This window comes from Lissotriton helveticus, chromosome 6 (genome assembly GCF_964261635.1).
Source record: "Lissotriton helveticus chromosome 6, aLisHel1.1, whole genome shotgun sequence".
Lineage (NCBI taxonomy): Eukaryota > Metazoa > Chordata > Amphibia > Caudata > Salamandridae > Lissotriton > Lissotriton helveticus.
This window is the reverse complement of record NC_136067.1, coordinates 207305161-207332833: the sequence shown is the minus strand read 5'-3', so window position 1 is coordinate 207332833 and position 27673 is coordinate 207305161. Positions and strand designations below refer to the sequence as shown.

The 27673-nt window shown below is 44.5% G+C and overlaps 1 protein-coding gene across 2 annotated transcripts in view; it reads right to left on the bottom strand.

Annotated features, from left to right (window-relative positions):
- The window catches only part of LOC144762426 (cytochrome P450 2K4-like), a 613835-nt gene that overhangs the window by 201462 nt on the left and 384700 nt on the right, over positions 1-27673 (bottom strand). For both annotated transcript variants that reach the window (XM_078647608.1, XM_078647607.1), the window contains one exon: positions 11259-11432. In XM_078647608.1, the coding sequence (XP_078503734.1) occupies positions 11259-11432 (174 nt within the window). The remainder of the gene's footprint in view (positions 1-11258; positions 11433-27673) is intronic.

The following is a 27673-nucleotide window of genomic DNA, read 5'->3' as shown; positions in this document are numbered from 1 at the left end:
GCCACCCGAACCCAGATCATCTTATGTTTTATTGTGCTACCCTTGGAATCACGAAAATCATTCTGAATCCAAAAGAACAAGTTTTCATTGTAAGACTGGACACAGTAGTAAGAATCACTTACAATTAGAGTAGTAACACTTGGATCAGCGTACTCCAACGCTAGTAAAAGAGCACGAAGCTCTGCCAATTGTGCGGTGCAATCGCCCAGGGGCAGCGTGTGCACTTCCCTGGAAATGAACTCATCGTTCAACATAGCACCAACCACAATAGCGCATGCGGAAACGTAGGCATGTTTAGAGCCATGCACAACCTGCGCCGACCCATCAGTGTAAATGATGCAATGGAAGTCCTCCAAAGGCCGCATAGCTAGAGGAGCAGGATGAACAAACTCATACTGCAAGTACTCTTGCGACCGTAATGAGGCGTCAAAAATAAACGTGACATCCGTGGACGTCAAGGACGCAGCCCATTGAATCCACCGAGGGTGCAAAGCTTTTGAATTCGGTACACTGCCTTTCGTGACTGCCTCCAAATGAGGACAGGGTGTTACCACTAACATGCGTTTCCCCTGTGACAGAGCTCGTTCCTTAAGAATCGCCATCTGTACAGCTGTTAAAACCTTTTCCACAGTGGGAAACCGCAATTCAGCCGAAGTGTACAAGTGTGACTTGTAAGCAATAGGTACTGTGTCTCCTTCATTAAAAGTGAGGTACGTGAAACCCACCGTCCCAGGAATTATTCTTATCACCAGGTTGGTGTGGTTATCACGAGTCAGTAAGTATTTAGAAGCGAGCAGATCAGCCTGCAATGATTGCAAAATGGCTGAATTCTCAGGCAGCCAGCATGATTTTGAGAAAGTAGGTTGTATCAATGCATACAATGGCTTGATACGCTGGGCATATTCCGGAATGTATGTCCTTCGGAAATTTAAAAAGCCCAGTAAGGACTGTAATTTTTTCAGTGTTGTCGGAGCGCACAACTGTGCGCATTTCTCCAAGAAGTGAGGAACCAAACTCTACCTTCATTGTTCAGCTCATAGCCGAGGAACAACACTGTGTGTTCTGCAATGTGCGATTTAGCAAAATTAAACTTGTAACCCATATCTGCAAAGTTACAAATAATTGAATTCAACCGACACAGATGCATCCAAATTTCGTCGTCTGTGAGATAAATGTCATCCACATACGAACAAGCATCTGGGTCGATTCTCTCTAACAGAGTGACTATTCGGGAGGTGAAAACACCAGGACTATTCTTGTAGCCCATCGGAAGACGCCGGAAGGATTTTTGCACTCCAGCGCTTGTAAAACTTGTCCATTGGGAGCTGAAGCTATCCAATCTATGGGCATAGAAACCGTTGGATATGTCAAGCGTTGTTTTGAAACGCTTACGCACTAGACTATCCACTAGGGCAGAGCCGTGAGTATTCTGTACTGCACAGTTACGGCAATGCGAGTTTAAATGCCGGTAATCCAATACCAAACGATATGATCCGTCAGGCTTGGCCACAGTAAAAAGGGGATTATTCATTGGTGACACACACGTTTCAATGACTCCTTGATATTCCAATTGTTCAAGGATTTCCGCGACAGAAGCCTTTGCTTCACGCCGAATGGGATATTGAGGTTGAGGCTGCGGCTGAGACCGCAACGGAATTTCGTGGCAAGGCAACAATTTATCCCAACCACATTGGTTACGGTACAGAGCCGGTGCGAGAGCCCGAGCCCACTCTTCTGCGAAATGCTGCGCATGCTCTATCGAGACAGTGTTCCCGAAACTGGGGAGGATTACCTCCTCCCCTCGCGGCGCCGCGAGCACAAAAGGTGGGGGCCAGTCAGCCTCCGAAAGCAAAATATCATAAGTAGAAGAAAGATTCTCCCAAAACACCCCTTTGATGGTACGCTGTATGTCACCTTCAATTAACAGGACAATTTCATAAAGTCTTTCAGGGGGAGCTAGTCTCGTATCGGCTGTTTCTATTACAACGTATACATCAGTCGCTGTCACCCTCAGTAGTGGACGGAGCGCCTCTCTGACTATGGTAATCTCCGCCGCGCTGTCCAGCAAGGTCAGAGCCCACGTCAGATTCCGAAGCCGCGTTCTCACTATCTGTGGCATATCTATGCGCTGTTAAGGCTGCGACTTTCTTTTTCGCAAACTGCGGTCGCTGTGGCGTGGAATCCTCCTGCTTCGCCGCGCCGTCAGTCTGGCGGGGTTGGCCACGTCCTCGCTTGCCACCACGTCCCCGTCCGCCTCCTCCTCCACCGGTCTTCGGGGCCGATGTGTCCTGAAAGGAACGAGGAGAGCGTTGATCAGAACCCTGAAATCGATCAGGTGATTTAATCATCGCGCGATCGCTCAAATCATAAACTTTTTCTGTCGGCGCAGGAGCTTGTTTTGCAGGAAAAGAATCCTGAGTCTGCTTATTTTGCTGCCCCTGTGTCTGTTTTTTAGGCCAATTCTGTTTTTTGGACTTAGGCTGGACATCAGACACAGCAGATTGTCCCTGTGGTTGTTTTTTCTCCTTTACTGAAAAATATTTCAGACCTCTACTTGTGCGGCCAATTGTCTTATAGGCGACCACAACTATTTTTGCCAACTGTCGGGGTTTATCGGCATCGGGCAGAGCAGCCAAAGCATTCGACACCTGAAAGTTCACCGCATCTCCTTTAACATTGGAGAGTATGAGATCGCTTACAATCTCAAAAGAACCACACAGGCGCATACCCAATTCAACCGCTGCCTCCGGTCCGTGATCATCCTGAACACGTTTAACGATCTCAGGCAGTGCATTCATAGACGGGGTGCCAAAGCACCTCGTATAAACGGCCGCAAATGTTTTCCCCCAGCTTTCACAGCCAACAAGCTCAGGAGTTAAATCCTTCGGTAAAGTTATCGTCAACATTCTATGCTTATCAGCAGGAGTAGAATTCGGAAACACCGCCTCCAGTTGGTCAAACTTCTCAGCTAGCCAGAAAGGGAAGTCATCGTTATCAACCGGACGTGTACCAAAAACCGAATTTACCATCACCGGATTAAGACGTAAACCGCCTCGATCTGTTGGAACGGCCGCACCCCCCTGGGGACCACCAGGGAGATGTCGACCGATGTATTGCACTAAAGCTCGAATCACGGAAATGGAGACTACATGTAGCCTTCGAATTTCTGCAAGGGTACATGCTCCGTGATTCGGGTGCGGGGTAAAACCACCCAACGCAGGCCAGTTTGCACCTGGAATTGAGAGTGGACCTAACCTCGCAGCGGACAAAGAGTGGGGGAGGGCGCCATCAAACCAAACTCGATGCTGCCAATGATCAATAGGTATTTCCAGTGCCCTGTACGGTGTATATTCAGCCGGTACAGCGGTGGGTGTGTAGTGGAGGAACACCTGAGAATTCGCATCCACTTCCGGAAACGTAACCCACGAGTAAAACAGTTCAAATGGGTTTACTTCGAGAATATTCCTTTAGACCTAGACGCTTTTAAATGTCACAGCCATTTCCGCTTCAATTCATATTCCTGCCAGCTACCTGCCAGCCTGACAAGATGGAGGGCAAGATGTGACTGGTTTTCAACTAAAGAATGTGCTCTAGCAAAGAGCACCATCGGCACCCTTGGTATATACATTGTTAGTGGTTTGCAGGTTCTTTTGCAAGGTTTAAGGAAACGCGAGGCATTTATTAAATTCGTCTTCATATGGAAAACCAGAGGAAAATAATCCATTTTGGAGGAATTAGGTTTAAAACCTCAGAAGAACTGGTAAAATGTTTTGGAGTTTACAATATTTCCTTCCAGTCAGAGTATATTCTGGGCATACAGAACACACTAGTAGACAGCGACTCGAGGAACTAACTAGATTAGGCTAAGAGGCAACATCATCCTTTTTTTATTCCAGTCTTACAGCTGTTCAGAAAACAGTTAAAGACCTGGTTGTTTTCTAAATAGGTCATTAGCTATGCCTGAGAGGGGCCCCCAGGCCTCAAGTCTCCTGGGTTTTGACCCGTACAACGCTAAGACATCTTCGGGTATTGCACGCTCAATAAAATTACTTAACTCAATCATTCATTATTAAAAAGTATTTCTTCATTGAACCTCTTGAACTATCAGCACAATTTCTACGTTTGCAGTTACTTCATTTCATCAACTGAAGCAGGAATCCAGAGGGTCTGTCCGTGCTGAAAAATGGTCAGAGGGAGTGCATTCTGTGTTTCATCCTTTTGTGATGATCACCAAATTACTGGCCCAAGCCACAAGTCACTGGGCGCATCTGGTCATAAATTTGACATTTTGCTAAGCTTAAGTGCAGTTAACACTTTTCTGGAATTGTCAGTGGATTATTTTGTTATTTTTTTCCTTGATACTCCCATCTGTGAAAAATCGCCAAGTGGAATATTACAATTTGGGAATCATTCCCTCATGCCAGGGACAGTTTCGGTATTTGCCGGTCTGCCGGTCTTATTCAGGATTCATGGGCACCAGGGAAGAGGCCTAAGTAGACTGGAACCAGGCTGGGATTGCTTGGGCTCCTGTTTCAAGAGGTCTTGGCCTGGCAGTTCGAGTTGGATTGTTCTTATCTGAGTAGAACCAAAATGATATGCTCATGGCAAATTTCTGTTTAGAGTGGCAAAGTGGCTGAACAAAGAGGCACTGGATTGTGGCACGAACGATTGCCAGGGTCTGAGATTAATTGAGGCATAACATGACATCCATCACCTTGGTGTTTGTTGCGGTTGACACCCTTACAGTGACTGGTATGCCCAGGTATGGGTCCAGTGCTCCTTCTGACAAAGTATTCAAGCTGTGTATCACTGGACTGTCAGTCAGTTCTTGCTGGAGTTGGACTGTCTAGAGTTGCTTAGTGGGTGAAAAATGATGGTCTGGAATTTTGCCCTGTTGGGTTGAATGGATCACGCCTTCCACCTTTGTTTTGCACTTGTTATGTGTGTGGAGCTTTGTTCTCTAATGCTTTTTGGTCAGGAATTGTAGCGAAATTAGGCCACGCTAAATGTAGTGAATGTTTGTTAGTATTCTGTAAACTCACAGAATCAAGCTACAAAGTGTCACCCTCCCCTGTGCATTAGAGACACTTTACATCTTGCGAACACCCCAGCGGACAAATTCCAGCCCCTCGGCGTACGAAACTCGGACTCAGGCCATTAATAATTTGCAACTAAAGAATTAATGAAATACAGACATTGAAAACTTCTTCATTGCAATGTATTACGCATCTGATCTGGTTATGTCCAACTTTATTGGAACTGATAGAAAGTGAGAATGGTAAACTGCGAGAAAACATGTGCCAAACTATGCACAGGGAGTACACGCCCATCGAAGATTCATTGATAAAGCAAAAGTGGAATGAAGGATGAGAAATCTTCAATATATGATGATATTCCCTGTGAAATTGAAAGCCCTGCCAGAAAGGGAATCTATGTTCTCCCACCTAGACTAGAGACACACACATGAGAAGGGGAACAACCTTTATAACGCAACTTTTAGCAAGCAGTGCTATTACAACGGACACTTTAAAACGAAAACCCTTACAACGCATTACACCGGGGGGCGCTCTAGGATATGGAATAGTTTTAATTTACTATCCAACACCTTCCCTAGTGTCCACGGGGACTGGTGTTGGAATAGTAAATTAAACTAATCACTATCCAGCACCCCCCAGTGTATTGCGTTGTAATGGAATGCGTTTTAAAACTTGCGTTGTTACAGCATGCGTGGTAAAAGCATGCATTGTAACAACGTACATCCACATGAGAAGGTTGCTGGAGGAGGGGAGCCATTGCATGGTGACAGGTTGACCCCACACAACACAAACCCACAAGAGGGACTACTAAGCGTTGTTATAAGTTATATAGTAGTTCAAAAGTAATTGGGGCAAGGGTGACAGGCACCTCAGCCATCGGGGGTGGGTAGTTCAAAACCCACTACATGAGGCAGTAGGGAGGGGGGATTTGTGGGGGGTAAGTGGTACCATGGCATATGGAGGAGGTTTATGGATGAAGCACTGACGTCAACTGAGGACACATACTCGAGACACTGATCATGGCACACATGACAGAGAAACACACAAGGGGGGTGAGCCCCTGAGTCTTTCCATCCTATCCTGGAAAGTTAACATGAATGGGTTGGCTAACAAGGCAAAGAGGTAGATGGTTTGGAAATTTGTGCATAAACACAACCCAGATATACGCCTCTTACAGGAAACTCATTTGAGGAGTAATAATTATGCATTCCTTAGTCAAGGCAAGTATTATTAAACAGATGGGCACTCAGGGTATAGAAATGACTCCAGAGGGGTAGAATATTGTCAAAGAAATATCTGCCCCTCGTTCTCACTTAGCTGTGGATAGATATGGAGCAGTGCTATGCAGCTGCCTTGGGGGTCTGGAATAGGAAACAGGTCCTGATTGTCTTCTGGTATTTCACACTGGGACTAAAAACATTAGCCCTAGATTGTATGGGGAAATGGCTGATGCAGACCCCAGAAGCAACATTGTTGATAGGCGGGGACCTTACTCTAACTATGTGCTTAGACTTGGACAGAGAGACCCTGTTGGGGACTGCAGACAGGGTGGACTATACTTTGAGAAGCTTTGCAGTGGTGTTGGGTCCAGATGATATACGGGAGTGGAACACCCAAACACTACATAATTGTTGCATGTGTCCTCCTTTATGCAAGCCTGATTGAACTACTTCCTGGTGCCATTAATGCAGGGCACAAATATAGATGCACTACCTTTCTGCCAAGGGGGATTTTTGATCACTCACCCCTGTCTACTAGGCAAACCATTTCCACAAAACTGATAGGCCACCACTGCGTCTGGATCCCTGCGACATTAGGGACTGTTAAATAAAAAATTATCTTATGCAGGCCAAGGCGGATTATTTCAAGGAAAAAAGGGGTTAGTTAGATTCTGAGATAACGCTATAAGAGGGGCGTAAAAGGTAGTGCTAACAATCCGTTTAATGTTTATGATATTAGATAATTGTAAGGAGGCTCTTAACAAAATGGACGACTGAGAGGCACATTTAATGCAATGGGAAATGGATTATCAGACTGTCCCTACACTGGCACTGGCACATTAATTTGCGCTAGCATGAGATGAATATAAGTAATGGATGGAAAAGGGGACACAGAAATTACTTAGGACCTCACAGAACAGACTCTCTGAGGTGGGGAACAGGACCAAGAAACTTCTTGCTTGGCTGTCCCACCGAGAATTGGGTCAAAGATGGGTGCGAGAGATCAGGGACAAAACTGAAATGATGGTGCATACAGCCCCTGAGATAGCAATTGTCTTTGTGTACTATCTGGTAGCACTCTACTGCCTTTGGCAGCAGGGCGCAGTTAGATCTACATGGCATCATAAGGGACATCCCTACACAGAGGCTATCGAAGGAAGAGAGTGATATACTAGACCGCAAAATAAAAGTGGCTGAAATTGGGAATGCCATGAGGCAGCTGCAGAATTGTAAGACTCTGGATTGAATAGCTTCTCTGTGGAGTTATTCAAATGCTTGAAGAGGGTGCTTGCTCGCCAATGGAGTGAAATACCCAAAAGGAATAAATTTGCCCACTGCAATAGACTATGTCTGGTTTCCAATGTTTGGGTATTTTCATCACTATAGCCCCAAAATACTTTATACACAGAAACCTAGGAGACTCCTCACTCAATAAAAGACTGTCCTTCTCCAGCCATTACTATTGCTTCTCCTGCAATGTGTGTACCCCACCACCAAATACCCAACAGACGCCTGGCCAAAAGTCTCAGCTTCACTGCGCGCTAGTCAATGTCAGATCCCTCTGCAAGCATGGCACTTAAATCTGGGAAAACATAACCACCCTCACCCCGATGTCATGTTCTTAACTGAAACCTGGCTCTCCTTTGCGTCAGCACCAGACATAGTCACTGCAAAACCCACCGGATGCAAGATGATCGACTGAGACTGGCCAGTCAGAAACGGCAGGGACATTACCATCATTCACAAGGACTCCCTCGACTGCACCACTTCTGACAATGTCACAACATCTATTTTGGAACACCTAAACTTCTCGATCAAACCAGACGCCAAGACCACCATCAGAGGAACCCTCACCTACAGACCTTCTGACCCCACCCCCAGCATTTGCAGGTCCATCCCAGACATCTTTGCCCCCCCGGCCATAGACTCCAACCACCACATCTTCCGGGGGAACTTGAACTTCCACCTAGAAGACCCTGAAGACTCCAACTCCACCACACTTCTCCAAAACATCAAAACATGAGCATTGTCGGCCTCTCTCACCTGGTTACCACCCTCCCACACACAGAGCAAGATGCACCTTAGACCTCATTTTTTCAGCCAACGACAAAGCCAAATTCTCCAACACCATCGAGCTGACCTGGATGGACCACAGCCTTGTACACATCACCATCTATAGCCCGCAAGATGCCCCGACTAGACCACTGACCCACCCACCACAACTGGAGCAAGGTCACAGAATCCCTATGGACCACTGCCCTAAAAAAGCAAGACTCATCCATTCGAACATCGCCAAACTGAATGTTCAAAACTTCACCAACTGGATCTCCTCAGCCACCGACATCATCTCCCCCCTGAAAAATACCACTAACAAAAGACCCACCAAACAGGCAGATGGTTAACCCCAGAACTACTGATTCTCAAGTGACATTGCAAGAAAGTAGAGAGACAATGGTGATCTGACAGACCCCCATCAACTTCGAGTCCTGCAGATCCACCCTCAACAACTACCACCACTGCCTCAGAGAGACCCAGAAAGATGCCCTTAACACCTGCATTGAGGTGAGCACCAATTTCACCAAGAAACTTTACGGTATCGTCAGGGAATTCTCGTGCTCCACCACCACTGAGAACATGATCTGCCCCTCCCAAGCCCTCTGCAGCACTCTAGCTAACTACTTTGACCACAAAATCTCAGACATCTACAGCAACTTCGACCCCCAACCCACCCACCTCAACCGCCTCCGGACCCAAACTAAAGCTTCCCTCCCCCACCAGTCCACCGACTGGAAGCAGCTCTCCATCAAAGACACCATTTTCATCATGAATTCCAGACACTCTGGATCTTCCAAGGACCCCTGCCTCCACTACATCTACAAACTAGGAAGAGATGCAGTTGCATGCCTCTTTGCAGACCTCCTTAACACCTCCATCACAACAGCCTAGAAGCAGGCCCAAGTCAAGCCCCTCCTGAAGAAACCCTCAGCCAACCCTAACAAACTAAAAAAACTCTGCCCAATCTTGCTTCTCCCCTTCCCAGTAAAAGTTTTGGAAAAGGCCATCAACCACCCAACTCTCTGAATACCTAGAAAGGAAACAACCGGCTTGACCTCTCTGATTCTGGCTTCCGACCCAACCACAGCGCTGGGACCACCCTGATCGCAGCAACCAATGACATCAGATGCTTACTTGACTTTGGCGGAACTGCGACCCTCATTCTCCTTCAACCTATCAGCAGCCTTCGGCACAATCTCCCACTGCACTCTAGTCACCAGACTCCACCTTCATTGTAGGAACTCAGGCTCTGAACTGTTGCCCCTATGGGCTCCTTGAGCCTGTCGGAGACAACAGTCTTTCCCCCCACCTAAATCGCTCTGACCGCCAATATCATAATCCCACGGTCAGACTGATACATTGGATGTTGGGCAGTTGGTAGAAGGTCAAGTGTTTGTTGATGTAGGCGGATACAGACTTGTGCAGGCCTTTTGTAGGCGAGTGTGAGGAGCTTGAAGAGGCACCTTTCCTGGATGGGTAGCCAGTGAAGATCTCTGAGGTGAGTGGTGATAATGGATCTTCTAGAGAGGTTAAGGATGAGTCTTGCCGCAGACCTCTTGATAATCTGAAGGCAGCTCAGGAGTAGTTTGGTGGTTCCAGCGTAGAGTGCATTGCTGTTGTCGAGATGGCTGGTGAGGAGGGGCATGAGTGACTGCCGTCCTGGATGTGACGCGGATTCATCGGAAGATCTTGCAGTGCATATGGAGGGTGAGGAAGCAGGTGGAGGAGACAGGGTTGATCTGTTGCTTTATGGTCAGATGGAATTCCAGGATGATTCCAAGGTTGCGTGCATGGTCAGTGGGGGTGGGTGAGGGGCTGAGTGTAGCGGGCCACCATGTGTCATTCCATGGGGAGGGCTTCTTCCTAAATATGATGACCTCTATCTTGTCAGAGATGAGTTTGAGGCAGTTGCTCTTCATCCAGGTGGCGATTTAGGTCATGGTATTTTGAAAGTTGGCTCTTGTGGTGTTGACATCTTCTGTGAGGAATAGGATGAGCTGGGTGTCGTCAGTGTAGGAGAATAGAAGATAATGTTGAGTCCGTGGGTGTGTGCGATGTGTGTCAGTGGCGTCATGTAGGTGTTGAAGAGGGTGGGGCTGAGGTAGGATCATTTGACGATGTCACATATGATGTAGATATACTCTCTGGGTTCAGCCAGAAAGGAAAGAGGAGATCCAGTTGAGTGTGTTACCCTGGATTTCATTTTCCATGGAGAAATTCAAACCGTAGTGGAGATCTCCGTCTATGTGTGAAAAGTTACTAATAATAACTTTACAGTTGTAAATTCACCCTTAGATGTCTTCACGTCCTCAACAGATGAGGTGGAGACATGTAGGTTTCCATTTAAGTGTAATTCTACACTCAGAAATGGGGGATAGCACAAAGGTGTCAATTTACACTTTGGTGCAGGACTGCATTTACATATATGTACATTTATGTGTGTGAATTTATATTTCTGAATGGGTGCCAATTAGTACAAAAGAAGAGAACAGAGTAATTAATGTACAGTTAAAAAGGAAGAGCATCAATATCAGTGCAGTGCAGACATTGGCATAGATGTGGTACTTCAAAATCTCAGAGACTACTATTAAGAGCAGTGTTTCGGTAGCCAAAAGAAAATAAACGTGGGCAGAAAAAAGAAGTAAAAACCACAAGCGTCTTAGGCAAAGACAGAAACCAGATAATACAACCGAACACAGTGATATGAATGTTCCCCATGGCTCATCATCGAAAGAAAGAAAAGGGAGTGGTGGAAACAAGGTGCTACTTTGTACCATAAAAGGAAACTGGTGAGTGTTGTAGAATTTCTGAAACAGAAAAGGCTCTTTCAATCGATATTAGCACCTACATTCCTACCCCATAACTTTTATCACATAAAGCAATTACTAACATTTTCTAAAGGCTAGACATATGTAGAAAAATGGAAAATATGTATGAGTTGCGTTACCTCTTCCTGTTTGACTAGAAAGGCATCAATGTAACTTCTCTTGTCATTTGCATCTAATTGTCCAAGGTGTTTGACAAATGTACTTCTTATGAAGGAAAAGAGTTCCTCAACATTCTTTAAAATGGTTTTGTGACTTCCAGGTAAGAATCCAATGCAAGGGAATGCATTATATAACTAGAGAAAAAAAGAAAAGAAAAGAAAATAGAAAAAACATGAAAATCAGTTACATGGGTCATGGGTATATACATCAAGGAACTGTCAATAATAAAACCCTTACTGATTTAAATCCCAAAACATTTCCATCAACTAGCACATGTATTGAAAAACATCTTTAAAGTTTTTTACTTGAAGGTACAAGCTTGCCACATACGCATGACATTCAGTTATATCAAGAAAGGGTGTTACAATTATTATATTCTTTAAAATGTGATGTGGTCATTGACCTGGTAGAGGAGGTAGAGTAAAGGCTAATTACACTATGCACCAATTAAAATCATAGCATTGTGAAAAAATTCATTAAGATCTACTCCAAAGTCATTGTAAACTGAGCAGACCCATTTAGGAAATGGTTATGCTCACTTCACAATCATTTTGGGCATTTACTCCTGCCTCCGTTATTCTGTGCAGAGACCTTTGCCTAATACATATTTTAGTAACTACCTTTAGGGGACCCTGTGGAGTGTGTGGAAAATGGGGAATACTTACTAATGAATGGCAGAGTTTTATGGAGGGACAAGGAAGACATAGGCGCTGATTACGATCTAGGGCGGATCACCACCGCCGGCATGGCGGTGGCGATCCGCCCTACACTACGTTTCCCTCCGCCGCCACCCATTTCCCCCGCCATATTAGTATGGCTGACGGGACCCCAACGGATGGAAAGACCGTCTGCCAGTTTTCCGCCGGTCAACTTGTCGACCGCGCGGAAAAAGATCACAATATGGTGACGGTGTCTGTGAGACACCGCCATCCATATTATGATGAGTGCGGTAATGAGCCTTTCCATGGCGGCGTTGCCACCATGGAAAGGCTTGCGGCCTTTGCTGTTGGGGTCCCATAGCGGGCCCCTATGGTGTTGGGGGGTGGATGCTGCACATGGGGGGCAGCTATGGTACCCCCCTCATTGCCAAGCACCACGTGGCAGGCACCACGTGGTGCCTGCCATGTAGTGCATGGGAATGCCGTGCACAGTCCATTTACACTGCAAGTGGGTCCACAGCCAGCAGAACCACCCGCAATGTAAAGGGGCCAAAATGCACCTGCCAGTGTGGTGGGCGCATCCTAATTTACATTGCGGGACCACCATAACTTTGGCGGTAGGTCCCTGGCTCCAAAGTCCGCCCGCCATCGTAATGGACCCCAAAGTGAGGTATAAGGAGAGATTTAGGGAAGGCCATGCAAATAGGCACAGCCACTCACAAAAGCATATGCTCATTGCTATTCACAAACTGCACCCCTTAAGTTACTATAGAAAAAAAGGACCCAAAACAGTCATACATTTAACCCAGTTCAGATCTAGGGGAAGTCCAGCACCACACATTGTGAACCACTGGCCCTGCAACAGTCTCCCATAGAAAATATTGGCGTTGAGCACCTACAAATAAACTTCAGTATAAAATAATGCTAAATTAAATTATCACTGTTAGAAAATATAAATAAATGTTCAATAACAATACAACTTAAATATTAGATTATTATAAAACCCGTAAATACCATTTTTGTAAATGTAAATATTAATGTAATCTTAGTTTAAAAAAACATACATTCCTGAAGTGAGGATGACATTTATATTCCTTTAAATTATATCTATACACAACCTTAAACAACTTTTACTACATAATGGATTAATATTATACTTTAGCTGAGAATGTGTTTTCTTATTTACATCTTTAGAAAACAAATCTCATTTTAATTTTATTATAAAAATATTTTTATATATAGCTTAAATGATATAACTTTTTATTTTCTCTCATTTAAAATAACTAATTTAAAGTAACAAATGTACATATTAATTATAGTTATATTATTCTACGCTTAACATGTATATAGGTAATTGCATAAATAAGTATATCTATTATCATAACTATTTATCTAATATTGCTTCCCTATTGATTTACAAAATAATAACTAACAATAACTAATAAATTAACTTAAAGTACTGCAACACTTGAAAGTCTGAGTTTATTAAACACAACTTAAATCTAGACATATTTCCTTCTTTATACATATATACCCTGCATGTACTTATGTATCGTTATATTTATTACTATGCTTTTAATTCAGAATCTCCAATTCTCCACCCTATATCTCACCCTATACCTCTCTCAATATATCCTCTACCTCCACTGTGACTCATCTCAAACTTCATTCTACTACTCTTGCCAATGCACTACCCTATTTCTCAAGCTATGCCTCTCAATATATCCTCTACCTCCACTCTCTCACTCATCCCAAACCCCATTCTACTACTATGATCCCCATAGTAACTTTTTCTAGACTTTCCCCCTCTATCCCTCCTTGCATCATCTCATACTTTTTTTACTATTCAGATCTCCCAAGCAAGCCTTTCTAATCCCTTCCGTCTGACTCTTTCCCCCACCACTTCACCTTTACCCATTCCAAACCTCCTCCTATTCCTATGAGCGCCCCCCAAAAAAAAAAATGTCCACCGCTCAAATTAATTTTATATTTCCCCTATACTAATTCCCCACTAATCCTGGATGGGTTCCGGAGTAGCGTGCTACCTGCAGAAAAGTGCTTCAATGCCTCATCAGGGGTGCAGGCTCTATATAAATGCAAACCCTTATCTCTTCCATCCCTCTACCATCCTTTCTTAACATAAATAACAAAGTCACATGTCCACCACTCAAATTAATTTCATTTTCCCCATATACTAATTCCCCACTAATACTGTCCGGGTTCAGGAGTAGCATGTTAACCATTAAAAAGGGTTTCAAAACCTCATATGGGGTAGCAAGAGGTATATAAATGCAAATCCTTCTCTCTTCTATCCCTCCACTATCTTTTCAATCCAAATAACAGACTAATATGCCCACCACTCAAATTAATTTCATATTTCCCTATACTAATTCAGCATTAATCCTTTTTGGGTTCCAGAGTAGCGTTCGACTCACCGAAAAGCACATTGATGCCTCGTCAGGGCTAGTAACCGCTATGTAGAAGCAAATTACATTTTCAATTACAATTTGAGCACCAAATCTCACACCATTAACGCTCTCCATATTGCTTTCCAACCTGCACAGAGAGTCTTTAATTGACAAGCGTGAGAGGCCAGCAGATGTTTCTCATTCCAAAATCAATATCTGTGTCAGGAGTGTGACCTGGTTGCAAATTAGTTTGAACAAGTGAGGGGTTAGATACGTTGACGGAGATAATCCAAATGTCCTGTCTACTGCCAAGTGATCAATGTTTGAGGTACTGCCGAATGTGCCTTATCCCATTGGACCAGTGTGTGATCAATGATCTTTTCCCAAAGTAAACACCCTGTTGCTCATAATATGAGGCCCTGTTTTTTCTATTAGAGTGTCAATTACCAAATTCCAATCAACCTCTTCAATAGTTCTTGTTTTACCAAATCCTGCAAGAAGTCTGAATAGTTGGCTGAAAAGTTTGTCCTCTGAGTGTTTGGGAGATAAAGATCCTATAACCAGTGTTTTACAAAAACATGTCTGCCTTCTGAGTCTGTCCATTGTTTAAGTATGTTTTGAGGGAGGTTCATATGGATAAATATAGCCACCTCACATTTTTTGGGTATCCCACCACCAGTGTCTGGCTCTGGGCCCTTCGTAGTAGTACAACAGCTAATTAGCACTCTACCCACTCAGTAGCTATGCCGTTTTTCAGCATCTCTGCGGTTATGTGCTTCTTGGATTAAGCATTCTTATTCAAATATTGTAGAACTTTTTTTATTCAATGTAGTTGGTCATGTGTTGTGTTTTGTTTTAGCATTATGACAAGAACGTTGAGGGAAGTGTTCTAGAGCATGGCAGCTCCCAGGCTCTAGAACACCAACATTGTTTGGACAGTGGGCCGTTATTCTCCCTCTCGGTCAGTCTCATAAAATTTACCCGAAACATTTTTCTCGCCTCGGCCCTCGTTCTTTTAATTGGCTACACACAATCCCCTTGTGCTGACTGTGAGGAGGGCCACCTGGATTTGGCAAATATTCCCCATTCTTCACGAAGTTTCAGCTTCAGATTGCTGAAAACTTCAAGAAAGATAACCCTCAACATCACAGTTTAAGCACCTGTCAGTAAGATCCTCTGAAATGTCTCTGAGAAATTAGATGTGCAGAGCTTGAGCACCCAGCATTGTCATTTTATCATGGGAATGGCCTAGCACTGTCATGCAGGATCATAAGGAATCTCACTTCGTGCATAGGCTGAAGCCACAAGAACAGCTCACCATGCTCAAAGGCTACATTGTGAAAACATTAGCAACTGTTGCTAGGGGCCCTTCTCTGCTGCCAGGAGCTTTCACCACTCCCAGAGGCTAGATTGTAATTTTTTGCTTAGCTACAGTCTAAAAGGAAAAAAAGGTTTCAGATGTGCAGCCAGCGCTAAAGTGTGCTTTTGTGCATCTACATTGTAGTGTTTTTCTTTTAGTGGGTGCTCCATTTAAGCACCTAGTTACTCAGTGGCATGCACACTGCAATATACTGTGTCAGTCTACTCAGAATATTTTTTTCAGTGACTCGCACACTAGGTGGCAACTCTGTGTGTCAGATGAAAATGTGCAACTGAAACTAAAACACATGTAAATGTAAACTAAAATAATGTGCATTAGCAACATTGACATTTAATGAATGACACGGCACAGTCTGCATTTTTTCCTAACATTTCTTTGTAACACAGGCCTCAAAGGGGAATATAATTAGCATTCAGTTTGGTCTCAGTCAAGGAGGGTTTTGTGGCAACAATGTATTTTTTGAAAAGCACTGGGAAGCCTACAGTATCCCCGGAAGACTGGAAGGAGGATTTTGAACCTATGTACAGACCATAAGAGGTGACATTTTTATGACAGCTGGTTAAAACACTGGTTGGGGGCGGAGGGGAGGCTAATATTGAAACTCCCCCCTGCATTATCGTCTGAAGTTGAGGAAGAAGAAAAGGAGAACGAAGAAAATAATGAATTTGAAGTTGCAATGTGGAAATCAGATGCACATTTTGGGGGGAGGGGGAAATGAAGTGATAGAGAGGTTTACCTTTCTGAAAAGAAGTGAATTTCCTGGAGAATCGGTGGAACGTTATGTAGCCAGTATGAGGTTGCTTGCTGCAACTTGTAACTAGAAGGGTTTCCAGGATGAAATGTTAAGGGATCAATTGATTTTGAAAGTTAATAACCAGAAAGTGCAAGAGAAACTGTTGAACACAGAAGGACTAACTCTTCAAAGAGTCGAAGTCTGTAGAAGAATTTGAGGCAGTCATAAAAGAAACACCCACATCATGAAAAGAAGAGGATAGTGGCATCAAGAGAATTGGAAATATTCTGATGTTTTATAAGTGTGGGCGAAGGGTGCATGTAGCAACCAATGAGCCATATCCTGCCATAGGACATTTTCTAAGGATGTGTAAAGGAAAGATTGTGGGTGTGAGGAAAAACAAATCCTTAGTAAGACTGATAGAATGAGTTGATAATGATGAGGAATGCCAGCATGTACTTTTAGAAAGTCAACAGATAGGTAGCGTTGTCGAAGACAATCCATTCTGCACTGTCAAAAAAGATGGTGTCGATGTGAGAATGATGGTGTACTTTGGAGCCAGGTATACTCTAAGTGGAGAAAATACCTAAGCATATTTCTTAATCATATGTTTAAGAGTTCAGATGTGAGGTTGGTGGGCTATGGTAACATGCCCATCGAATTAGTGGGTTTCATTGAAGCTAAATTGAAGTTTCAACATATGGTCGTGACATCAAATGTGTACTTGTTCATGCTTGTTGGGTTGGCCTCCACAAATGGGATTTGGGAATCAATTTTGATCTTAATCATCCTGAGGTTTTTAATGATCATATGGGAACTCTCACAGGTTTCATGCATAAGATTGTGCTGAGGAAAGGTGTGTCTCCAAAAACCAACAAACCTTGTGTTGTACTATTGGTGATGAGGCAACCTTTGCGGCAAGAACTGCAAAGATAATGAAAGAATGGGATAATCAAAGATTATCCTTCACTGTTGACCCCACGGGCTTCCACCGAGGCCCCCTTTCTACGCTCGCTTTCCCAACTCACCCTTTACCCCTTTCAGACTTGGTTGCGTGCCTGGATAATATATCTCTCCTGCTGCACCTTCTCACCACTGAACTACATGACCTAAAAGGCCTCTGAAACGATATTTTCCTTGTGATCCGCTCCTTCCTCACCTCTGCCAATCTACCCAGAGCCTCCCCTTGTGTTAGTGAACGCATAGGCCAGTTTGTAGCCCCTCCGTCACACAAACCATTTCCATAATTAACGCACCCTCCCTGGCCAGAAGAGTCAAGACCTATCTGGCGTCCAATTATCTCATTGACATTCTCAACTCTTACTCTACTAGGTCCAACTCCAACATGATCCCGCAAGACAAATACAAACCATCCATTCTAACCTGTACAGAGAACCTCCCCACAATCTTAGAGGCATCAATGAAGTTCAAGTTCAAGTTCAAAAATTTAAATAGCGCACTACTCACCTAGAGGGTCTCTAGGCGCTTGGGGATGGGTTCATTATTCATCGAATAGCCATGTTTTAAGTTCTTTTCTGAAGGAGATGTGGTTCTGTGTAAGGCGGAGGTGGGTGGGGAGTGTGTTCCAGGTCTTGGCCGCTAAGTAGGAGAAGGATCTACCTCCCATGGTGGATCTCTGGATACGCGGAACTGCGGCGAGGCCTTGATTGGAGGATCTTAGTTGGTGGGTGGGTGAGAAGAAGGATAGTCGAGAGTTGAGGCATTCGGACCCTAGGTTATAGAGGGCCTTGTGTGCGTGGGTGAGGAGACGGAATGTTATTCTCTTGTTGACGGGGAGCCAGTGGAGGTCTTTCAGGTGGCCAGTAATGTGATTTTGGGGAGGGATGTCCAAGATGAGTCTCGCTGATGCGTTTTGGATGCGTTGGAGTTTTTTCTGTAATTTGGCTGTGATTCCGGCGTAGAGGGTGTTTCCGTAGTCCAGTCGACTTGTGACTAGTGCGTGGGTGACAGTCTTTCTTGTCTCAGGGGGGATCCAACGGAAGATTTTTTTGAGCATACGAAGAACGTTGAAGTAGGAGGATGAGACGGCGTTGACTTGTCTGGTCATCGAGAGTGAGGAATCTAGGATGAAGCCCAGGTTGCGTGCGTGATCTGTGGGTATGGGTGCTGTGCCCAGAGCTGAAGGCCACCATGAGTCGTCCCAGGCAGAGGGGAATGATCCTAGGATGAGCACCTCCGTTTTGTCTGAGTTAAGTTTTAGGCGGCTGTTTTTCATCCATTCGGCTACTTCTTTCATGCCTTCGTGGAGGTTGGTTTTGGCGGAGTTAGGATCTTTGGTGAGGGAAAGGATCAGCTGGGTGTCGTCAGCGTAGGAGATGATGTTAAGGTTGTGATGACGCGCGATGGATGCGAGTGGACTCATGTAAACATTGAAGAGGGTGGGACTGAGTGATGATCCTTGTGGTACACCGCAGATGTCTTCGGTAGCCTCTGATTTGAATGGCGGAAGTCTTACTCTCTGGGTTCTTCCGGCGAGGAACGAGATGATCCAGTCCAGTGCTTTTCCTTGTATTCCGATGTTGTTGAGGCGTTGTATGAGGGTGCTATGACAGACTGTGTCGAAGGCGGCGGAGAGGTCGAGTAGAATGAGGGCCACTGTTTCTCCGTTGTCCAGTAGTGTTCGAATATCGTCTGTGGCTGCGATGAGGGTGGTTTCGGTGCTGTGTTTGGCTCGAAAGCCGTTCTGTGAGGGATCGAGGGAGTTGTTGCATTCGAGGAAGGCAGCGAGTTGGCTATTGACGGCTTTCTCGATGACTTTTGCCGGGAAAGGGTGGAGGGATATTGGGCGGTAGTTTTTGAGATCGGAGGGGTCAGCTGTGGGTTTCTTCAGGAGGGCGCTGACTTCGGCATGTTTCCAGCTTTCTGGGAAGGTAGCAGAGTTGAAGGAGCAGTTGATGACATCACGGAGATGGGGTGCGATGATGGAGTCTGCTTTGTTGAAGATGTGGTGGGGACATGGGTCGGTTGGCGAGCCAGAGTGGATGGAATTCATTAAGCGGATGGTGTCTTCGGTGGTGATTGGGTTCCAGGCGCCGAGGTTGTTAGAGGGCAGTTTAGGTTCTGAGGGGGGTGGGGAGGATTGTTCGTTAGAACTGTTTTTGAAGCTGTTATGTATGTCGGCAATTTTGTTGTAGAAGAAGGAGGATAACGAATCGCAGAGGTCTTGGGAGGGAGTGATGTCGTTTGAGGCTGCGGTGGGGTTGGTAAATTCTTTGACGATGTTGAATAGCTCTTTGCTGTTATGGGCATTGTTGTCGAGTCGATTTTTGAGTGCTGATTTCTTGGTGGATCGAATCAGCTGGTGGTGTTTGAGGGTGGCTGTCTTGAAGGTGGTCATGTTGTCGGCGGTTGGGTTTTTTCTCCATGTTTTCTCGAGAGTGCGGCATAGTTTCTTGGATTTCTTAAGGTCATCGTTGAACCAGGGGGCCTTTTTGCTGTCTTGTTTGGTGTGATTGTTTTTCAAGGGTGCTAATTTGTCAGCGCTGTGAGTGATCCATTGTTTGAATTTGATGGCAGCTTGGTTTGGGTCCGATGAGAGGTCGGGTGGTTTTTGGTTGAGCGATGTGAGTAGTTGGTCGGTGGTGATTTTATTCCATTTTCTTAGGGGAATAGGTTGTGGGGGGTTGTGTGTCGAGGTGGTTTTGTAGCTGAAGTGAACACAACTGTGGTCCGTCCAGTGGAGAGCTGTGGTGCGATCGAAGGAGATGTGTTTGCTGGAAGTGAAGATTGGGTCTAGCGTATGCCCGGCTACATGGGTGGGTGTGTCAACAAGTTGTTTGAGTCCGAGATTGGCCAGGTTGTCCAGAAGGGTGGTGGTGTTGCTGTCGTTTTTCTTTTCAAGGTGGAAGTTGAGGTCTCCTAGTAGAATGTAGTTCTCGGAGGCGAGGGCATGAGGACTGATGAAGTCAGTGATGTCGTCGGAGAATTGTTTACGTGTTCCTGGAGGCTTGTAGAGGAGGGTGCCTCTGAGTGTGGTTCTGGGGTTCGTGTGGATCTGGAAGTGGAGGTGTTCGGCGGTGGTAAGGTTATCGTCCGAGTTGGTCTTGATTTTGATGGTGGTCTTATGGACGATGGCGATGCCTCCTCCAGTTTGAATGGAGCGGTCTTTTCGGATGATCTTGTAATTGACCGGGATGGCTGTGGCGATGTCGGGTGCTGATGAGGCGTTCATCCATGTTTCAGTGAGGAAGGCGACGTCTGGTGATATGGCGTCGAGTAGATCCCAGAGTTCGGTGGCGTGTCTGTGGACTGAGCGGGTATTCAGCAGAATGCACATCAGGTGGTTAGAGTCGGAGCTGTGTTTGGGGTTAGTGGCTGTGGTGAGGATCTTGACGCTGGTATATTTGCAGGAGTGGCAGGTGAAGGGCCCGTGAGTGCGTCCAGGGGCAGCTTCGTAGCATTGGGGTGTGCGTCCGGGGTTAAGGGCTAGGAGGGTGGCTGCGTCGTACTTAATGCTTACCTTTGGCGCACCTTCGGCGTGCATGGGGCGCGACCGCTGCGCGTGAACGCTGCGCGCGTAAGCATCTGTCATATGTGGATGGAGGGGGGGAGGGGCGAGGGAGGAGCAGCTGGGAGGCGGGGGCGGGGCGTAGGTCCGGTCAGGGAGGGACAACAACAAGGCACAAAATGGCTGCAGGCCAAAAACGAAACTGTATTGGAGGCACAACTTGATATGGACGTTGTGCACAATTGCACTATTTAAATACAGTGATCAAAAGTAGCCAGGCACAATATAATCCTGTAGGCTGCGCGTTTACTGAGTGTAGCGCGACGAAACTAATTTGGTTACCTCAAGCGCTACGAGCAGTAATTTTAAACAGACGGGCAGCTGTGAAACTTAAGCAATAGTAGAAACGCTGCGATCTTCTAACAACAATAGCGCGCTGCAATTCCCCAAAAGCACAAGCGCTATAGTATATTAAATTGCAGTGGACATGCAGGCACAGTTCAAAAATAATGAGGGAGCAATGCGGGTGGGCGCAATCAGACAGGCAGGCACAGAGCAAATTAATGAGGGCAATGCGGGTGAGCGCTACGATACCACGGCAGATAGTGCTGGGAGCTGCGTGGGGAGGGACCGTAGCTGAAGGCTTCAGGGTGGTCACAGGGTGGTTGAAGACAACCTCACAAGAGTGAATGTCATCTAGACTCCTTCCCCCACAAATCCTTCACGACTTAAATGTCTATTACTCAATTGCAGGTCAGCCAGTAAACACGCCTCCAACATCTTCAACCTCATACTACACAATGATTTAGACATTATCATTCTCACTGAAACTTGGCTAAAACCCGCCTCCACTCCTATCCTAGACCTCCTTGTACTGCCTATTCATGACATACTTAGGCTAGACAGAGTTCGGAAGTTGGGGTTTGCCTAGCCTGTAATCATAGGAACACACTTTCGATTTATCACTTGGAGTCATCTTCCCCCTCCTCCTGTAAATACCTTTGTCTTAAGATCTCAAGTAATAACCTGCCGGTTTGCAAACTTCACACTTTTTATCACTCCCCTGGTGACAATCTCCCCTTCATCGAGCAACTAACGTAAGTCATCACTGGCAAGGTCGACTCAGCCTTGTCCCAAATCTTCCTTGGTGAATTCAACCTTCACTGGTCTAACCCCGCTGACCACGCAGTAACTTGCCTTAAAGCATTTTTAAAGGATCAAGAACTGATTCAGCACTGTGACCAACCAACATATAATGAAGGGGAAATTCTAGACCTCATTATCTCAAAGGGGCAGATCATCACATTGGATACCATTACCCCTTGTGATTGGTCCGACCACCACTGCATCCACTTTTATATTAACAGGGTGGTGACGTTGAGGAAGGCTTAGCCAATGAACTCAAAGATCTGGAAAAGGGACCTCAGCGTGAATAAACTCAAATGAACTAGCAGCCCACTGTAAATCTGCCCTATCCTAGCTGACCTGGTTGAGGTTCAGTTACTCAATGACGCCTTCCACTTGACCATCTCTAACCTCATGGATGACATTGCACCACTCCAACAAAATAATGGCTCAACAAAAATATCCAAACCATGGTACAACAACAATTTAAACACGGCACACCGTAACCTTAGGGCAGCCGAACGTTCCGGGAGATCCAAATCCTCCCTGGAACAATTAAAACTCCTTAGAGATATTAGAAGCTTATACAACAAACAAATCAAGAGCGCTGAGGCAGACTACTTCAGACATCAACTTCAACAAGCTGCAAACCACCCCAATAAACTTTTCAAATTGGTCAAACAGCAATCAGTGGTAGGTCCATACCTCTCTGACGCTTGAGGCAGTCCACCCTCTTGTGATGAACGTGCTGCTTTCTTCACTAAAAAATCAAGAGTCATCACCATTGAACTCGCCTCTAAGAAGGCTCTACTGCCATCCTCGGGTCCGTACCTCCCCTTGACCTCTTAGAAAAACACAAACCTATCAGCCTGAACACTAAGAACAACGCGTTATGGAGCACCTTTACCCCATTCAGTGAAAAAGACGTCAACATGATTCTTCAGAACATCAACCCATCTAACCACTTCAATTACCCATTTCCCCCATCCATCTTCAAAGAAATCAAGAATGTACTCATCCCCACCTGGACAAGGATTGTAAACGCTTCTCTATCAAAAGGCACAATCCCAGACTGCCTAAAAGCAGCTCAGGTGTCACCTATACTAAAAAATATTAAGGCAGATAAAACTGAACTCAATAATTTCCGACCTATCTCCAACATCCCCACCCTAGCCAAACTATTGGAAAAATGTGTACAATCCCAACTCTTTGCCCACATAGAGAATTTCCAACTCCTTGACCAGCATCAAAACTGCTTTCAGAAGGGGCACAGTCAAGCACGTTATGAATGTCATTTTAAAAATGCTTGACCAAAATGATTCCTGCTTCTTGTCCTCCTTGACCTTTCCCCCACATTCAACATAGTTAATCATGACAACCTCCTATCCATTCTGAAGAACAGGATAGGTTTCTCAGTTTGGGTGTTACATTGGTTCTCATCCTTCCTCAAACACACATCACAAAGAGTAAAGAGTAAAGGCAACCGACTCCTTTACCCAGCCATCTCCAGTACTCATGTGTGTCCCCCAAGGGTCCACCCTATCTCCTATCCTCTTCAACCTTTTCCTGGCACCACTAGCTAATTCACTAAACTCCATGAACATTCTCTTCCATTTGTATGCAGACGACACACAACTTTATCTGAAAATCTCATCCCTGGATAACATCATCTTGCTCAACCCTATCCTGACGTCTACTCAAAATTGGCTAACTGAGAACCATCTCTTACTCAAAATCTCCAAAACTGAATTCCTTCTAATCTCTTATATCCCCAAGCTAGACCTTTGGTTGATTCACCTCACTGCTTTCAACTGCACCCCTCTCATCATAGACTCAGCCAAACCTCTCAGTATCATACTGGACAAGCTCCTGAATATGACAAATCATATCAGAAATGTGTTTAAGGGAGCTAATCACTTGATGAGGACACTTAGAAATATCAAACCATTCCTTCCACAAAAGGATTTTAAGCAGGCAGTTCAAGCACTGGTCTTGCCGAGGCTAGACTACAGCATGGCTACACTCTGTGGTCTTCCCAAATACACCATGGCCAAATACATCACTGAACGCTGCCGCCAGACTTGTGACAAGGACCAAACGAAATGAGCACATATCCCCAGTCCTAATATCTCTCAAATGGTTGCCCTACAAAGCTCGAATTCAGTTAAAGATTGCCCTTCTAGCACACAAAGCCCTGCATCTCAAAACTCCCAGGTACCTAGCGCAAAAGCTTGAATTATCCTCTGGTGGGAGAGCCTCAAGAAGTGCAGACACTGTCCTCCTGAAACCACTCATCCATAGCAAAAAGAGAACTTGTCACCAAGCTTTCTCTAGAGCTGCCCCAAAAATATGGAACTCTCTTCCACCGGATGTATGCAGAATCTCTTCAACGACTGCATTCAAATTGGAAGCCAAAAGATTCCTAATGAACAAATACTTACCATAATTGGGTCTCGGTTTCCCCTGCTCGAATTCATTGATCCTACAACCATTGTACCATCATTTGATGCTGCTCTCCTTTACTGCATTGTGTGCCCCCTTCCTAGCCCGCTATATTCCTGTTTATTGCATTACTCTCCTTGATTCGATTGTCTGGGAATTATGTGATTATTCCTTTTGTGTATTCTTACTTAAAGTCAATATTGAATTTATGTCCTTCCTTCCATTCTTTTGTAAAGTGCTCTGATATCCTTCGTGATCATGTTCGCGCTATAGAAAACTTTATAAATAAAATAAAGAAATTGGATAATCGGAGTGGCTAGCTCCAGTGGTGATTGCTAAAAAGGGCAATGGTGTCATCAGGCTGTGTGTAGACTTAAGGGATTTAAATGCAGAAATCTGGGTGGACAGCATGCTCTCCCCAACTTAAGAGAAATGTTGACCACCATTTAGGGAGAGAAAGTGTTCTCCACTGTGAATCTTTCCACTGCCTACCACCAGATTTTGCTGCACCCTGAATCTAGACCGTTAACATCTTTTGCAATGTCTGAGGGAGTATATGGATATTTACATATGCCTTTGGGTTCAACCTTGGCATATGCTGTGTTCCAAAGGCCTATTCACTGTTTGTTAAAAAATACACAAAGTTTAACATATTTCCAGGAGGAAAAATTAAATAAAACATGTCAAAACATTGAAAAGTGTGTTGAGAATCTTTCAAGAGACTAGATTAACAATAAAGAAAGAGATATGCAAGTTTAAAGTAGAAGGACTGGAGTTTCTAGGGCATTGGATCAGGAGTGATGGATTAGCTCCTAAATTGATACTAGCTTTTGTAATAGAGGGAGCCCCTTCTCCATTGTGTAAAGACCAGCTAAGATCATTCTTGTGGTTGGGTGACTATTATTCTCACTTTGTTCCCATGTTTGCAGACAAAATCAATCATATGGGCAAGTTCATGGTTAAGAACAAGAAGTTTGTTTGGTGTTAGAATTGTGAGAATGAATTCAAAGAGCTGAAAACAAACATTGCAGAGGCACCAGCACATAACATTTTGACAAAAACGTTCTGATAATAGTAAAGGCTGATGCCAGCCTAGTAGGATTAGGTGCTGTGCTACTACAGGAGAGTAATAATGTGGATGTCACAATTGCCTATGCTTCTAGACCATTAAAAGATTCAGACAAAAATTACTTCATCATAGAGAGTAAAACATTGGCTGTGCAATGGTTATTAACCTCTTCTATGCTAATGACAAGGTCAGCTCGTCATGCAGTACCACTGGAGCTGTGCTTATGACGAGCTGACTTTGTCATGAACAATGGGAAAAAAGAAGGTCCAGCGCAGCAGAAAAATCTCCTGTAGCATTGAAGGTGTTAAACTATTTTAGGACGTACAAGGGGGGAACCAGATTTACAGGAAGGACTGACCATCATCCCCTAGTGGACATTTTCTCAGCAAATAGTGGAAGGAGAGATTCTCCCAGGATGGCATGGTGGACTATGAGTTTGTTAGAGTACAACTTTCACATGGAATATGTTCCAGGAAAGGAAAATGTATGAGCCAATTTTTTGTCCCAGATGTCTTTGGGTAAAGTAGTGAGTGATGTAATTGAGGAAGGTGATAATATGGTGATGAGTGTGAAGTTTCTCATGAGGAATGGTTGGAGGCCATCAAAAAGGACAGTGTGTTTCTTGAAGTGGAAAGTATTTTTGTGAAGGATGGCTGATTAAAGGAGGATATTTCAGACAGGTATGTCAGGAGTTGTCAGTAGTGAGTGAAGGTTTGATGTGAGGTGATTTATTGGTAGAGCCATCGGAACTAGCAGAACATGTAATTAAACTAGTGCATGAAGGGCACATAGGAATGAGTGCTGCCAAGAGATGGGTAAGGAAAGAGTGTTGATGGCCTGGAATAGGCCGAGAGGTAGAAAGGAACATTAGAAATTGTATATTTTGTGATTGGAGTGACAAGTCACCGAAAACTGTGACTTATGCTCCAGTTGAGACTGATAAATCAGATGGTCCCTGGAAAAAAAATCGGTATTGATTTGACTGGTATATTGCATGTTATGGGAAGCTTGACCAAATATACCTTTGTAGTAATAGATTATTTTTAAAGATGGCCTAAAGCGAAGTTTACTAGGGAGGTCACTTTGGAGATGATAATTCATTTTCTGAAGCAGTTGTTCATGAGAGTAGTGGTGCCAGAAATGATGGTATCAGATAATGGTGTCCAATTTATTTTGGAAGACATGAAAGATTTTCTTAAAGAATAAGAGGTAGAGAATATTCAATCATCTGTGTACTACCCTAAAAGCAATAGTGGAACAGGACACTGAAGGAGGGTTTGAAGTTGGCATTGGCTGGAAGGGAAGATTGGATAGTGGCAATAAGGCAGTTGTGGTCCTCCGTACCACACTACACTGCATGATGGGGAAATCTCCTTTTAAGGTGATGAGAGGTTGAAAGGCCAGGGCACTAATGTCCAAAGGAGTAGAGCAAGGTTGTGTTGGAGAGTGAAGCCAGACAGGAAGGTGATTATGTGAATGATGATTGGGTCAATGTGTAGAGGGGGGGGCATAGTGAGAAAGGAGAATCTAAATATTCCGATCCCCTTCAGGTAAGGAAGGTGAATAAATACACACTTTTACTGAGTGATGGAAACATACGGAATCAGAACAAAACAGTGAAAACTCCATTGATGATGGAAGTGAAAGACCGGAGTAAATTGTATGATGAATCCAAGAGAGAAGTGTGTGACAGAAACAAGTCCAGAGTTCTGGGGAATCAGTATGAAATGAAAGCTCGGTGGAGGTTTGATTCATTTCAGATGTAATTTGTGAAATATATATGTGAGTGCTTAATTATATGAAATACTTTTCATCTGCATTTAATTTTATATTTTCTAACTTATTGATGTTACCTGCATTGTTTTTATGCATTGAGATTATGTTTTACAATATTTTAACATATTGCTTCATCCTTAATATGTGGTAAAAAAAAGTGTTTGGAATTACTTTGTTACGTAATTATTTATTGTTATTTTTATTTGTGATTGTGAAAGGAGGGAGATGAGTTGCGTTTTGTCTTAGCATTATGACGGGAACGTTGAAGGAAGTGGGCATGTGTGGACAGTTGGCTGTTAGCCTTGCTCTTGGTA